Source organism: Tachysurus vachellii, chromosome 26 (genome assembly GCF_030014155.1).
Source record: "Tachysurus vachellii isolate PV-2020 chromosome 26, HZAU_Pvac_v1, whole genome shotgun sequence".
In the NCBI taxonomy this organism is placed as follows: Eukaryota; Metazoa; Chordata; class Actinopteri; order Siluriformes; family Bagridae; genus Tachysurus; species Tachysurus vachellii.
This window is the reverse complement of record NC_083485.1, coordinates 16,221,850-16,238,678: the sequence shown is the minus strand read 5'-3', so window position 1 is coordinate 16,238,678 and position 16,829 is coordinate 16,221,850. Positions and strand designations below refer to the sequence as shown.

Genomic DNA, 16,829 nt, shown 5'->3' with positions numbered 1-16,829 from the left:
TAGTAGGCTGTAAAAAAAAAAAGAGGCGGACTTTAAAAAAAAAACAAAACAAAACAAAAACAAAACAAAAAAAGGGGCAGTGCCGCGTCTCGCGGTGTGGGTGGGGCTGACAAGAATGGACTACATTATGCAGTTCATTTAGTTAACAAGTGAAATAATAGGGAAGCGTGCAGTGTGAATGCTCAGAGAAAAGGCACAAAACCCTATTGAGGGAGAGAGAGAGAGAGAGAGAGAGAGAGAGAGAGAGAGAGAGAGAGAGAGATGCGTGGTCTGGAACTTATTTAAGAACCTCAGTGTTTCTCTGCTGCATCACTCTGCTGTCCATCACCGGAGAGACTGGGGACCTTTTTTTTGGAAACTTTCTGCATTCATCCGCGTGCAGAAAGAAACTTTTTTGGAGATCTTTTTTTTTATTCTGAAGAAGTAATAGAAGATAAAAAGAAGATGCCTCGATCGTTTCTTGTGGACTCGTTGATTTTGCGTGAGGCCAACGATAAAGGCAACGAGAACAATCCGCCGCCGCCGTTACTGCCGTACACGGTGCACCCGTCGCACGCGCTGCACGGGCTGTCGGCGGCTGCAGCTGCATCGTGCCACGCGCGCAAAGCCGGACTGCTGTGCTTCTGTCCGTTGTGCATGGCGGCCGCGGCGTCGCAGCAGCTTCACCCTGCTCCCCCGGCGCTCCCACTGCTTAAGGCGGCGGCCGCGGCAGCCTCGTTCCCGGCGGCTTTCGGCTCTCAGTGCTGCCCATCCGCGCTCTCGCGGCAGCACTCGCCCTCCAGCGGCGTGCACGTGAACCACGGCGCGGGACTTTACCAGAGCGCGTACCAGGTCGCGGACCCGCGGCAGTTCCACTGCATGTCGCTCGGTGAGTACGCATTTATATAGTTTATATCAATTAACACTGAGTCTGATTGTTTAATGAATCAAATTTAAATGAATTCATAAAGAATTCATTATGTACCAAATGTAGTTAACAAGTAAATGACACAAGTTTGTGCAGAACCCAATAACTTGGGGTTTCTATTCCAGGACACCTCATGTTAGAACCCTTAAGTAACATAAAACCACCAACCATCAGAAGAACCCTGTAGTATTTTTAATGCCATCTACCGTCTTAAGGAACCATTTCAATAACTGTCTTTCTCCATATTGTTTATTTATTTGTATTTTTTTTTTACAGAAAACAGCAACAGCCAACTCCAAAGCAGCAAGCGCATGCGCACAGCGTTCACCAGCACGCAGCTCCTGGAGCTTGAACGTGAGTTCACTTCAAACATGTACCTGTCCAGACTGCGGCGCATCGAGATTGCCACCTACCTGAACTTGTCAGAGAAACAGGTCAAGATCTGGTTCCAAAACCGACGTGTCAAGCATAAGAAAGAAGGCAAGGGAGGTTCCCACAGAACGGGTTCTCTGCACTGCAAGTGTTCCTCTGCGAGGTGCTCTGAGGAGGAAGATGACACCCCCATGTCACCTTCATCATCAGGAAAGGAGGACGCTGATCTCTCTGTTAGCCCATGAACATTCTCAGTAAACATTCATACAGGGCTTGCTCCATAGCATACCACCTGCAGAGTTACTCATTAGCTCTTTGATTAGCCAAATCAGGTGCTAGATTTGGGGTTTGGAGCTCAACTTGGAGCTGGAGTGTGCCAGTGCACCAAAAACAAGAAACCTTAGCATGTCTGAAAATATAGTCAGATAGTATAGCCTTGTCTGGATGAACTTAGCTTTCAGAAAAAAAAATTCCCTCAATATGGTGTGGTACAAATGACACCTGTACCTGTACATGATCTTGTCACTGGTGTAGTACCATCACAGGTGTATCTTTTGTATCTTTCACCTGCCACTGTGCATATGGTGTAGGTTATAGAGTAAAACGATGAACGTACATCAGTGGTCCTTAAGGATCATTTTCACACCATGAAATGATTGATGGCACCATGACAGTGACAAGGAAAAGTACACTCTGGTTCCTTTAGGCTGTTTCTGAGAGTGTAGCTGACAGTGGGCTTCTCTTCGCTTCTATACGACATTATTCTGATCAAATGGTGGACGATTTATTTGGAAGATCGTATACAACATTTTAACTTTCTCCTAAGGTTCGTAATGAGGTTTCTGACGCACCGAGGCAGCTAGCTATTGTATGGCATCAGATATAAATATATATAGTTTAGTCGTGACTAGCCGAGGAAAAATATTCAAATCATCACATTTGAGTGATTGACATTCGTCCAGAAAGAGATAAAAGCCCACTAGATCACTTCACTGACTCAGACTTCTTGTATATTTCCTGTACTGACTGACTCAAAGTAATCTGACTCAAATTGACACTATTTTTTGTTCAACTTTATTGTTTTAAATTCCTAAGTGCCAAAACATTCTTAAAACTTTCTGACTTATGTGAGAAGCTACGTATGGGTTTTACCTCACAGATTTTGTGGCTAAAATGACCAAAACCCTCCCAAACTTTAAGAAAGAAAAGTTAGCAAAGCTGGCTCGTAGTTGTTATAGCCATGATGCTAATTTTGTCTTTGTCTTCAGGAGGAGGAGCAGTTAAATATCATATTTCCCTGAATATAAATAGAAAAGTGACTGTATGTGCGTAGTAATCAAAATGTGTAAATAAGAGGAAAAAAGAGGTTTATATAAATTAGGGGATCACTCGAGTGAATCCATTAAAATGCTGTATATAACTGTATACATGTTGTATGATGTTGTATGATTGTAGTTCATTTTTTTTCTTTAAAAAACACTGTTCATTCTTATGTATGTCCAGAAAGTTTGGATTTCTGTATATACTCCAAAATAGAAGTTTAGTCTGTCATTATTCCTTTGTTTTATCTTTTTATGTTGTAAATTCATATCAGTCGAGATGTTTGAGTGAAGGCTGAAGGTTTCTCCGTCTTCTTCTCAGCATCTCACCACCTCTAATTGTATGTTTGGTGTCATGAGAATATTTATTTATTTAAAATGATATCGCTGAAAATAAAGAATATTTCTTTCTAGTGATATATTGTGTGTGTGTCAGTTAAAAAAAACATTCTCACTGCACATGAAGTTACACCTCAATAAAATATATTAATAATAGAAAATACCACAATAAAGAGCACTAATCTTTATGTAAATAAATAATAATACATAAAATAATAGATTTTTTGGGGAGATAAACCAATAATTGGCATCCGAGTTAATATTCTAATATATATATAGTTATTTATTATATCATATTATATCATTATATCTATTAGCTTGTCTGTCTAGATGCAGCAGGTGTAGCTGCAATAGTTGATCAAGACCCAGCTTTCTCTATCATTATATTCATTTTCCTTTTCCAATTTCTGTCTCATTCTCATGTTTCTCTAGACCTTAATTTCCCTGTCTGATGTAGCTACGTTTTTTGTTAAAATAAAATTTGTCCAAATATGTTATGTAGATGAAAATACAGTTTCACATCATGCGCCTCATCCAAGTCCATTTTCTTGTTGTTGGTGCATGTCCACTCGCTCAACAGACGCGCGCGCACGTACGCACACACACACATACACACACACACACACACACACACAGTTTGATAGAGTTATATATATCAGTATATTAGTTTAGGTAGATCTTGTCATTTATGTGTAATTTCATTCCCAAACATATCTGGCGTATCTAACACTAAACGTTAATGAGACACGTCAAATTGCGCGCAGAAATATTTTCTGTTTTTACACCAAAATCCATGTGGTTTATTCCTGAAATCCGTAATAGCGCGCGCGCGTGTGTAAAATCTTTTATAGTTTTTACAGCAGTGCATGTGGAAGTGCAACGGTGAAGTTCTCTCCAAAGACAAAGCTTCAGTTGCAGAGACGCGCGTGTGGCGCGCACACGACCTGCTTTTAAAAAGTCTTTAACGCCACATGCAGAGGTAAAGACACACACACACACACACACACAGAGAGAGAGAGAGAGAGAGAGAGAGAGAGAGAGAGAATAGTATTAATGTACAGAACACAGAATGTCGATTTTTTTTTATTAAAATTGCTTTAATACAGGTACATGAGACTTTAGCAACTTTTTAAAACCGTGAGTTGTTTTAAAGAGCTAAAAATGACCACAGAATAACTTTAGATCATGATACTGTGAGTGAATTTATAGTAGTTCAAAATTGCAACCAGATACTCAAACACTTATGCTCGAAAACAGACGGATATTCGCGCGTTCCGAGTTTAGTTTCGTTTAAAAGCGATAAAATCGGAGTCAAGTGTTTGCAGTGAAGAGGATGGAGGTCAGGCGAGCCTTAAGTGTCTTATAGCATCTCTATACACTCTCTATTACTCGTCAACAACACGCACGCGGATAACAATCGGCATCCAGCACTCTCGGGTACACGTGAATATTTAGGCAGGGTTTTTTTTTTCATCCTCGGTGGCTTTATTTTTTTCCCCAGGGACGCAGGATAATCCCCCTCCCTGTAAAACCGCACAGTTTATTAATGCATGGGGACGATCATAATGCGCAAATGAATAAAATATACTAGTCAATGGGACAGATTAATCGATGTTGATATTTAAATTTATTTAAAAGGATTGCAGCGCGCGCTTTGGTGAGGTCCTGTATTCAATTATTATTTTGTTCGAAAAAACCCAAACAATTACAGTATGATTAATGTGCTGTACCTCATATATCACTTTAAATGTGATGGAATGAGATTGAGGGGGAAAGAAATGTCAATTTGAAATGCAAATAATTTACGTATCCACACTTATTTAACATAAACGTGACGCCTGCGTGCTTCGTGAATCCAAAATGTTTTGATTTGGAGATGCTGGATTTTATAAGTAAAACGCACACAATCTTTTTGCTATAAGAAATGATCCAATCTTAAATGTAACATTCCGTAATTTAACAATACTTAATTTACAGTAGAACATTTAAATGGATTATAATTGTTTATTAAATGTTGCGCGCGCGCGTTTGGGATTGCCATGTAAACAAGTAGGTTCCCAAAAAATGCGCCGCGTTTTAGTTCGCAGCGAGCCCTCTGTTCATTATATAGCGTTAAAACTTTATTTAATTTATTGAAATGGGATTTAAACGGTATTTACTCCTCTGGCAATTTATCATCAGCCTTCGGTGACAACAATGAGCCCACTGAGGACGTTTAGGAGCTAAATTATTCCAGTTATTGTGCCTTTGGCCATGCTGGGGCCGCTCTTGTAAACTCTCCTTTAATTCTTCACTTAAACATTTTTAACCAAACTCCAATATTTGCATTTGTTAAGATATGGGATTAGACCATTTTGTTAATTGCACTATTGAGTCCCGTTTTGCTCCGTGCGTCCTTTTATCCCTTCAGCAGCCCCCGACTCGGCTATGCGCTCTGCAAAGGGAGCGGGCGGGAGGGAGAGCTTAATATAAGCCTGCTGCTCAAAATGCTCAATTTATTTATTCTTAATTTTGTGCCGATCAATTCATTGAAGGCAAAAGAAGGGGGCTACAGTGTAGTTTCTAAGAGAAGAAAGACGAATTGTTGACGTGACCCTCGAGTCAACAGGGCTCCCATCTAGCAGACTCGGCCCTCGCCTTTCTTTCCAACTAAATTTTTCATTTACGGCTTTTCTTAGACTCGTCTCTTATCTATCGGATTTAAAAGAGCAGCTTGTAACAAATCAGTCTGCCCGATTTACAAGAGCATTAAAAGGAAAGAAAAGAAAAGAGGCAGGGCCCGTCAGTACCTGAGTCTGGTAGACGGTGCAGCTGATGCGATGGGGTTTTGAAAATGGCGCACGAAACAAAATACTTGAATCCTGGCAAAAAAAGGAGCCTTTGTACGTTTCTTTAGAAATCAAGCAATTCTGCATGACAAAGGACAATTAATAAGCCGTCTTTTCACGACCAGCAGCTGGTTTCCCCGTCAAGGAAAGTAAGTTGGGGGAGAGAAAAAAAAATAATTCAGGCTGAATGCGCGCAAAAAGGCCCCTTTGCGCGCGGAGCAGCTACCCAAGGTGACCCATTTGGCACAGTTAAAATAAGCAGGCCGAGGCAAAAGCGAGGGAACTGTCAAAAACATTTAAGCTGGAATATCTTGAAATTGCAAATCCCTTTATGTGGAGGGACGCCGTCCATGTGGGTTGGACGCACAATGGAGGTGGTTGAAGTTGGAGAGGCTTTTTGGAGACGCACACGTGGCCTCTCAATGAGAGCCGCCTGCACCTCGCGTGGCAGCTCACACTACACATTTCAGACATGCTTTAAACTAAATGTTTTTTACATTTTACCAAAAACGTAAACTTTTCTTTAATAAAAGTTTTTTTTACTTAAATAATTTTTAAAGATAGTAATTTAACGGAAAGTGAGATGAGGTCTTTGCTTGACCCTGTTTACTATTTAAACAAGACACGAATATAAACTTTATTCTTTTAAAAAGCTCAAATGAAAATGAAATCATAGATGCTAAAGTTTAAAGTGGGTAACTTTATACTTTTAACTTTACCTAATTAAAATGTAAAGAATATAAATGTTTGTTGCCGCTGTGATGTACTTGGTAGTTAACGTGCATAAAAATCCAATATATTTGCAACTATGCTGACAGCCTCTCATTTTAAGACAAGACTTTTTCTTAGTGTGTGTGTGTGTGTGTGTGTGTGTGTGTGTGTGTGTGTGTGTGTGTGTGTGTGTGTGTGTGTGTGTGTGTGTGTTTAATAAGTTCATTAGTGTGCGTCTGTAGTTCCTAAACAGACGTCGTGGATGCTGTTTTGGATTAACCTTTAGAATATCTCCTTTCCCATCATGCATAACGACTCTTAATGTTAAAATAATATCATTTTATATTTGAGATTTAAAGCCTGTAACGTGTTTCAAGTTCATGGAGAATTTTTTTATTAATTCCACACCAGAGAGCGTCACGCATTTCAGGACAAGCGCTAATAAGTGGCTGAAAGTGGGAGCGAAATGCGCAGCCTGTGAGGTGGGTTTTGTAGTAATAAACAGGATTTTGTCACGGATTGGCCGAATTGCTTTCTAAGCCCGTCTTTTAGCGGTGGGAAACCTGTTAAAGACTGCCGTTTCGCCGCTGTTTAATACGATCCCCTTTCCATCTCAGTAATTTGGGTGTGGAAAAGCGAAGCCCCTTTTCAGCGCTGATTGTGGAGACGCATCCAGTCAGGAAATCCATCCCGACAGGGTGGAGGCATCGATCATGACCTTGTCCAGAAAAGTGCATTTCTACCCCCAGATACTGCGCCACCCCGACAACACACCAGCACTGCTCTGGTTTTACTCAGGTTTACACCCAAAAACATAAGCAGATTTACATGCTCAGTGTGGTGTGATGATCTAATACCTTTCTAACCGTGCAGGCATTTGCATAAAATTTACCAAGTATAAACTGTTATATACTGTTATAAACATGGTAAACTATAAAGGTTTACCTCTGTATCATTACACAGTGCTATAATAACCTGCAACATACCGGTTTAAATGATCATAAACATTCTGTGAGTAAAGATGGTGTAGGTCTAGATTTACAGGGTGGAAAAACCAGGATCAAAATTTTTCACAGTGGACCTTAAATCTGTATATTATTAATATAAATTATTTACAGGTTTAACGTCCACTACCACAGGTTAACATAGATGGATTAGAACGTCTCCAGGACATGCATTTTTATCCTCTTTAAACTATTATCCTGTACAAAACTAATCTGGTTTGAATATCAATCTTTACTCTAGTTAAATTGCATAGTAACAGAAATATTCAGGTTTAAATAAACTGTTGTAAATAAATAGTTTACAGAGTTGTTCATGCTTTGATTATATAACGTGTAAATGTCGAGGTTTAACCTGGTATAATTATCTATTAAGACTGTTAGTTAATGTACGATTACATTTGCATATAATGTCACATGACAGTTGTGATTAAACTTATTACATCCTGCAGACTGTATAAATAACTTGGTGTAATTATGTTGGCTGCAGTTTCATGCAGAATTAAACCTGGATAATTAGTGTATAAAATGCCACAGATATTCAGGCTCAGTTTGGCTTTGGTATAATTATACAATGTAATAAGGATATACAGTAACCTGGAATAATTATGCAGAAAAGCAAGATCATGAATCTACACGTATGAGATCTCGTGAGTGCGGATGCTGAAACGTGCATGATATAAAGGTTTCACGTGACAAAGGCATGCAGGTAACCAGGTTTTATTATACAATGCAAAAATACAATACATGCTGATGCTGATGTAGCTGAGTAACTTAAATCTGCAAATTTGCACCTGTTTATATTGCCATATCCTGGGATAAATGCCTTGTTACATAAATATGCAGGTTTAACCTGGGATAAATATTTAATCAGTGTGTGGGCAGATTGTGTGAGAAACTGTGGCTTATAAAATCATTTTCAGAAAATCTGATGTTGAGGAATATATTCAGGAAAATGATGCATGGTTTATTTTAACTGAATTACAGTGGGAGAGAGGGAGGGGGGGAGAGAGAGAGAGAGAGAGAGAGAGGGAGGGGGAGAAAGAGAGAGAGAGAGAGGGGGGGGGAGAAAGAGAGAGAGAGAGAGAGAGAGAGAGAGAGAGAGAGAGAGAGAGAGAGAGAGAGAGAGAGAGAGGGGGAGAAAGAGAGAGAGAGAGAGAGGGGGGGGGGAGAAAGAGAGAGAGAGAGAGAGAGAGAGAGAGGGAGAGAGAGAGAGAGAGAGAGAGAGAGAGAGAGAGAGAGAGAGAGAGAGAGAGAGAGAGAGAGAGAGAGAGAGGGGGAGAAAGAGAGAGAGAGAGAGAGAGAGAGAGGGAGGGGGAGAAAGAGAGAGAGAGAGAGAGAGAGAGAGAGAGAGAGAGAGAGAGAGAGAGAGAGAGCGAGGGGGAGAGAGAAAGAGAGGGGGGGGGAAAAAAAAAGGGGGGGGAAAATTTCTTTTTCCCCCCTTTTTTTTCCCCTTTTTTAAACCTTTTTTTTTTTCCCCCCCCCCCCCTTTTTTTCTTTTTTTTTTAAACCCCCCCCCCTTCCCCCCCCCCCCCCCCTTCCTTTCTCCCTTTCCCCCTTTTCCCCTTTTTTTTCCCTTTTTTTCCCCCTTTTTTATCCCTCCCCCCCTTTTTTTCCCCCTTTTTTTCCCCCCTTTTTTGCCCCCCCTTTTCTTTTTTTTCCCCCCCCCTTTTTTCCCCCCTTTTTCCCTTTTTTTCCCTCCCCCCCCTTTTTTCCCCCCTTTTTCTTTTCCTTTTTTTCCCCCCCTTTTTTCCCTTTTCCTTTTCCCCCCCTTTTTTTTTTTTTCCCCCCCCCTTTTTTTTTTTCCCCCCCCCCTTTTCCCTTTTCCCTTTTTTTCCCCCCCCCTTTTTCCCCCCCCCCCTTTTTTTTCCCCCCTTTTTTTTGGGGTTTTTTCCCCTTTCTTTTTTCCCCCCCCCCCCCCCTTTTTTTTTTTTTTTTTTTTTTTCCCCTTTTTATTTTTTTTTTTTTTTTTTTTCCCCCCCCCCCCCCCCCCCTTTTTTTTTTTCCCCCCCCCGCCCCCCCCCCCTTTTTTTTTTTTTTTTTTTTCCCCCCCCCCCCCCCCCCCCCTTTTTTTATTTTCCCCCCCCCCCTCCCCCTCTCCCTCCCCCCCCCTCCCTTTCCCCTTTTTTTTCCCCCTTCTTTTTTCCCCCTTTTTTTTTCCCCTCCCCCCCCCCTTTTTCCCCTTTTCCTCCCTTTTTTTCCCCTTTTCCCCCTTTTTTTCCCTCCCCCCCCTTTTCCTTTTTTTTTCCCCTTTTCCCTTTCTTCCTTTTTTTTCCCCCCCCTCTTCCCCCCCTTCCCCTCTTCTCTCCCCCTTCTCCCCCCCCCCCTTCTCTCCCTTTTCCTTCTTCTCCCTCCCCCCCCCTCCCTTTTCCCCCCTCCTCTTTTTCCCCCTTCTCTTTTCCCTCCTTTCTCCTTTTTTTCCCCCCCTTCTTTTTTTTCTCCCTTCTCTCCCCCTCTCTCCCCTTTTTCCCCCTCTCCCCCCCCCTCCCTCCCTTTCTCCTCCCCTCCTCTCCTTTCTCCCCTTTCCCCTTTTTCCCCCTTTTCTTTCCCTCTTTTTCCCCCTCCTTCCCCCCTCCCTTTTCCTCTCCTCCCTTTCCCCCCCCCTCTCTCTCCCCTCCTCTCCTCTTCCCCCTTTTCCCCCCTTTCCCCCCCTTTTTCCTCTTCTCCCCTTCCCTCCCCCCTTTTCCCCGCTCTCCTTTTTCCCTTCTCCTTTTCCCCCTCTCTCTCTCTCTCCTTCCTCCCCTTTTTCTCCCCCCTTTCTCCTTTTCTCCCCCTTTCCCCCCTTTTCCCCCTCCCTTCTCCTCTCTCTCCCCCTTTTTTCTTTTTTTCTCCCTCTTTCCCCCCCTTTTTTTTTTTCCTTCCCCTTTTTCCCCCCCTTTCCCCCTTTTTTTTTCTCTCTCTTCCCCTTTCCCCTCTTCTCCCTTCTCTTTTTTTTCCCCTCCCTCCCTTTTCCCCCCCCTTTTCCTCCCCTTTCTCCCTTCCTCCTTTCCCCTTTCTCTTCTCCCTCTCCTTTTTCCCCTCCCCCTCCCTCCCCCCTCTCTTCTTTCTCTTTTTCCCTCTCTTTTTTCTCCCCCTCCTCCCCCTCCCCTTTCCCCCCCCTCTCTTCACCCTTTTCCCTTCCTTTTTTTTTTTTTTTTTTTTTTTTTTTTTTTTTTTTTTTATTTTAGTCCTTTCTTTCTCCCTTCTCTCCCCTCCCCTTTTTGTTTTTTCAATCTTTTTTTCCCTTTAAAAATCTTTTCCCCCCTTTCTTCCCCCCTTTCCCCCCTTTTTCTTTTTTAAAACCCCTCCTTCTTTTTTTCCATTTCCGCCCCCTTTTTCCTTTTTTTTTCTCCTTCTCCTCCCTTTTTCCCCTTTTTTCACCCCCTTCCCCCCCCCCTTTTTCCCCCCCTTTCCCGGGTTTCTTCCCCCCTCCCCCCCTCCCCCCCTTTCACCTCCTTCTCTCTCTCTTGCTCTCTCTCTCTCTCTCTTGCTCTCTCTCCCTCTCTCTCTCTTGCTCTCTCTCTCTCTCTCTCTCTCTCTCTCTCTCTCTCTCTCTCTCTCTCTCTCTCTCTCTCTCTCTCTCTCTTGCTCTCTCTCTCTCTCTCTCTCTCTCTCTCTCTCTCTCTCTCTTGCTCTCTCTCTCTCTCTCTCTCTCTCTCTCTCTCTCTCTCTTGCTCTCTCTCTCCTTGCTCTCTCTCTCTCTCTCTCTCTCTCTCTCTCTCTCTCTCTCTCTCTCTCTCTCTCTCTCTCTCTCTCTTGCTCTCTCTCTCTCTCTCTCTCTCTCTCTCTCTCTCTCTCTCTCTCTCTCTCTTGCTCTCTCTCTCTCTCTCTCTCTCTCTCTCTCTCTCTCTCTCTCTCTCTCTCTCTCTCTCTCTCTCTCTCTCTCTCTCTCTGTCAGCCTTTTACAGCCATGTCATAACCAGGAGTTTTTCATCATTTAAAATATGACTTAGACAATTTTTTTTGACTTTTTTAGGTTATTCCTGTATTTAACGTAACAACATTATTTCAAGTTATCTTGTCCTTATCTTGTCTCATTCTTCTCTCTTGTCTTATCATATTTAATGTTTTTATGTCTGTAATCTTTTATTTACAGTAAAGAATCTTGTCTTGTCTTCTCATGCACTGTGTCCCACAAACTAAATATTGTTCTGTAAAACTAGTTATAAAATACCGTCAGTAACTGCTTACTATTTAAGATAAAGTTACTCAGTTTCTCATGATAACTCCTCATTTGCGTTGTCTGTATTTCTGACAGAACTGTAGAAGCGTCAGACATGAGAAGACTTTCCCATAATAATATTGACAAGATGAGAGAAAAGTCATAACCCTGATAAAAAGCTCTCACAGGTAAATCACGTACATGTCACGTGTGATTATTGCATGTAAGCAATCACGTTAAAACACACACATACATACACACACATTAACACACACATACATACACACACACACACACACACACACACACATACATACACACACACACACATACACGCACACACACACACACACACACACACACACACACACACATACACACACACACACACACACACTCATTAGACACTGAATTACACCATGTTGTGCCCTGAAACTGCAGAGTAAATTCAATTCAATTCAAATTTATTTTATTTCTATAGCACTTTTAACAATGGACATTGTCTTAAAGCAGCTTCACAGAACATAAGAAACATAATACAAAAAAAATTATACAAATATTAATATTAGTATATTTGTATTAATATTAATTGTGTTTGTATTTATCCCTAATGAACAAGTCTGAGGTGACTCAGGTGACTGTGGGGAGGAAAAACTCCCTTAGATGGTAAAGGAAGAAACCTTGAGAGGAACCAGACTCAAAGGGGAACCTCATCCTCATCTGGGTGACACTGGGGGTGTGATTATAAATATACAGTCTGATAAATGTTGTACTGATGAGGAGGTTGTTGTCCTCAAACACCACATGGAGTTGCGTCTCCTCTTAGAATGTCTGAATTTTTCATGAAACAGAGTCCAACTGGAGCTGGAACATCTCTAGATGTCTCAGGATCCACACAGGGTCGGTCTCATCTCAGTGAGACACAGAAGACAATCAGAGCTGCTACAATGTCTGGATGCCTCGTGATGAGTAGAAAGAGAGAAGCAGTGCAGAGGAATTAATGTAGCTGCTGTTCATAATATTAACAAGTACTAGATGATAATGTGCATTTGGTCAGATGTAATAATGCACAATATTATGGGATGTATTATGTGTACGTCTGACTAAAGAGATGAGTTTTTAATCTACATTTAAACTGGGAGAGTGTGTTGTGTGTGTGATATGTGTTTAAGTTAAAGGTCAAGTGAAAGTGAAACCTGTGAAAAACATCACATATGGAGAACATAAACATATTAAATGTGTAAAGCGTGATATTTATAAAGGCTCATACCTACATGACAGGATCTTCATGAAGTCTGATACTAGTAATGAGATCCTATTTATTTATTAAGGATCATATATCATTTCAGCTCCATTTATTTACACTTTTTATTTAAATAATACATGGGAGTAGCGCCACCTACAGGTAACTATATAAACACACAGTGTTAGACATCTTCACCATCACCTCTGATTGACTCATTAGTGACAATCTACTGCTTTTATTTATATAGTTCTGTAATGCTGATTTGTGACAGTTGTGTCAACTGATAATCTACACAATCTTTTGTACACAAACCTTTAGTATTTCAGTGTAACACAACAGCATCCCACATCTCCATCCCACAGGAATCTCCACCTTATTAGACCACACGTTCAATATGAGTTCATTTAAAGCTCACATCAGTCACCTGGAGATGTTGCAGCTTCTGATCCTAACAGATCAATAGATTCTCATTGAGTGTCACAGGTCTGATGCTGGAGGACCACCTGGACCACCAGCGCCACCTGGTGACGGATATTAGTCAGAAAGGCAGTAAATCTGCATGTAAAGAAGTAATCTGACATGTTCGCCTCCTGTATTGTAGAGGGTTATAAGAGATGCTTTAAATCGTTGTGATGGGTATAAAAGTTTAGATTAAAATATGTAGCTGAGGTTCTTTATTTAAACGTACAGGATGTTTAACAGTGCAGTAGCAGCTGGTGGCAGTGCTGAGCACATAGTGTTCATTACATCATACAAGAAGAAGAATAAACATAAACCGACGAAGAAGGAGAACGTGAAGAAGAACGTAGTGTCCTTAGTAATATTCAGTAGAGATAATAATAATAATGTGATTATGGCGTCTGCACTGTTTAGACATTACCGTCATATTAACAGCAGGACATTTCCCTTCATGTCACAGATCTCAGGTGAGTGTTTAACTTTTGTTTAGTTCTGAGTTGCTCTAGATGTTGTAGGTGTTGTGTTCTGTGGTGTTCTGAGGTGTTCTGTGGTGTTCTGTGGTGTTCTGAGGTGTGATCCAGATGTTGTAGGTGTGATGTGAGGAGGTGATCCAGATGTTGTAGGTGTAGTGTTCTGAGGTGTTCTGTGGTGTTCTGAGGTGTGAGGAGATGTGATCCAGATGTTGTAGGTGTTGTGTTCTGAGGTGTTCTGTGGTGTTCTGAGGTGTGAGGAGATGTGATCCAGATGTTGTAGGTGTTGTGTTCTGTGGTGTTCTGAGGTGTTCTGTGGTGTGATCCAGATGTTGTAGGTGTGGTGTTCTGTGGTGTGAGGAGATGTGATCTAGATGTTGTAGGTGTAGTGTTCTTTGGTGTTCTGTGGTGTGATCCAGATGTTGTAGGTGTGATGTGAGGAGGTGATCCAGATGTTGTAGGTGTAGTGTTCTGAGGTGTTCTGTGGTGTTCTGAGGTGTGAGGAGATGTGATCCAGATGTTGTAGGTGTGGTGTTCTGAGGTGTGAGGAGGTGTGATCCAGATGTTGTAGGTGTTGTGTGAGGAAGTGTGAGGAGATGATCCAGATGTTGTAGTTGTGGTGTTCTGAGGTGTGAGGAGGTGTGATCCAGATGTTGTAGGTGTTGTGTGAGGTGTGAGGAAGTAATAATAATAATAATAATAATAATAATAATAATAATAATAATAATATGTTTAATTTATATCGCGCCTTTCCCAAGCTCAAGGATGCTTTACAAGTATTTCAAGACAGATGGTGGTCCAGTGTGATCCAGATGTTGTAGGTGTGGTGTGAGGTGTGAGGAGATGTGAGCAGGGCTGAACGATGCGACCATGATATCGGTATCACAATATTAATACTTAAATATTTAGATGTAAAAATGTGAATCAGAATCAGGTTTATTGGCTAATTGTGTTGACACACACAAAGAATTTGTTTCCAGCTGTTTAACAACTCACTTGTGATTCTTTCTTATGTTACGCTTGTGAACACTGATTCCAGTGAAAGAAACACTGTTCTTTTGTTATTATATAACACCTGTACACCTGCTGGAGACTGTTGTTGTTGTGTGTGTGTGTGTGTGTGTGTGTGTGTGTGTGTGTGTGTGTGTGTGTGTGTGTGTGAAAATCCCAGCAGGACATCAGCAGTTTCTGAAGTGACAAGAACAACAATGCCACAGTCACAGAAATGATACTTCATTCTGATGTGTTAATGAAACTCTTGCTGTTTATCTGCATTATTAATATTATACATTGTGCTGCTGCCGTGTGATTGGCTGATTAGATACAGCATGAAGTGACGTGACGTGACGTGACATACGGCTAAGTACAGTGACACATGCTCAGAATTCGTTCTCTGCTTTTAACCCATCCAAAGTGCACACACACAGCAGTGAACACACACACACACACACACCGTGAACACACACACACACAGCAGTGAACACACACACACACACACACCGTGAACACACACACACAGCAGTGAACACACACACACACACAGCAGTGAACACACACACACACCGTGAACACACACACACACAGCAGTGAACACACACACACACCGTGAACACACACACACACAGCAGTGAACACACACACACACACACCGTGAACACACACACACACAGCAGTGAACACACACACACCGTGAACACACACACACACACACACACACACAGCAGTGAACACACACACACACACACACACACACAGCAGTGAACACACACACACACACACACACAGCAGTGAACACACACACACACACACACTGTGAACACACACACACACACAGCAGTGAACACACACACAGTGAACACACACACACACACACAGCAGTGAACACACACACAGTGAACACACACACACACACACACACACCGTGAACACACACACACACAGCAGTGAACACACACACAGTGAACACACACACACACACACACACACACACACAGCAGTGAACACACACACACACCGTGAACACACACACACACACACAGCAGTGAACAAACACACACACCGTGAACACACACACACACAGCAGTGAACACACACACACACACACCGTGAACACACACACACACAGCAGTGAACACACACACACACCGTGAACACACACACACACACACACACACACAGCAGTGAACACACACACACACACACACACACACAGCAGTGAACACACACACACACACACTGTGAACACACACACACACAGCAGTGAACACACACACAGTGAACACACACACACACACACACACACACAGCAGTGAACACACACACAGTGAACACACACACACACACACACACCGTGAACACACACACACACACACACACACACAGCAGTGAACACACACACAGTGAACACACACACACACACACACACAGCAGTGAACACACACACAGTGAACACACACACACACACAGCAGTGAACAAACACACACACCGTGAACACACACACAGCAGTGAACACACACACACCGTGAACACACACACACACACAGCAGTGAACACACACACACACCGTGAACACACACACACACACACACACCGTGAACACACACACACACCGTGAACACACACCCGGGGAGCAGTTGGGGGGTTCGGTGCCTTGCTCAAGGGCACCTCAGTCATGTTATTGCCGGCCCGAGACTCGAACCCACAACCTTAGGGTTAGGGAGAAGGCATCTGACCCAAAGGTGTCTGTATATCCCAAAAAACAGCAGCCCTGAAGGTCCAACATGGTGCCTGATATACAGTGTTCTGTGTTTGTTCTGTTTAGGAGTCCGATCTAAAAGTACGATCCAGTACGCCACACGCCCCGACCTGCCCAAACTGGCCTACAGGAAGCTGAAGGGGAAAAACCCCGGGGTCGTTTTCCTCCCTGGCTTTGCCTCTAACATGAACGGTCAGAAAGCTGAAGCTCTGGAGGAGTTCTGCAAATCTCTGGGTCACTCCTACCTCAGGTACGGATCAGATCACCGTTTCTATAGCAA

General features: G+C 42.4%; 2 protein-coding genes across 2 annotated transcripts in view; both read left to right on the top strand.

Annotated features, from left to right (window-relative positions):
* The first annotated feature begins 444 nt into the window (after positions 1-444).
* On the top strand, positions 445-1,626 carry gsx1 (GS homeobox 1). The gene is made up of 2 exons (XM_060863295.1): positions 445-868; positions 1,184-1,626. Exons 1-2 carry the CDS (start codon positions 445-447, stop codon positions 1,522-1,524), a joined length of 765 nt encoding a protein of 254 aa, XP_060719278.1. The 3' UTR covers positions 1,525-1,626.
* A 12,006-nt stretch (positions 1,627-13,632) lies between these two features.
* The window catches only part of abhd10a (abhydrolase domain containing 10, depalmitoylase a), a 7,464-nt gene continuing 4,267 nt past the window's right edge, over positions 13,633-16,829 (top strand). Inside the window, exons 1-2 of the mRNA XM_060862788.1 lie at positions 13,633-13,790; positions 16,616-16,799. Of these exons, the coding sequence (XP_060718771.1) occupies positions 13,718-13,790; positions 16,616-16,799 (257 nt within the window). The 5' untranslated portion in view covers positions 13,633-13,717. The remainder of the gene's footprint in view (positions 13,791-16,615; positions 16,800-16,829) is intronic.

Coding starts and splice junctions, on each gene's coding strand:
- gsx1 (XM_060863295.1), top strand. CDS start 445: ATGCCTCGATCGTTTCTTGTGGACTCGTTGATTTTGCGTGAGGCCAAC. Junction 869..1,183: donor GTTCCACTGCATGTCGCTCG/GTGAGTACGCAT, acceptor TTTTTTTTACAG/AAAACAGCAACAGCCAACTC.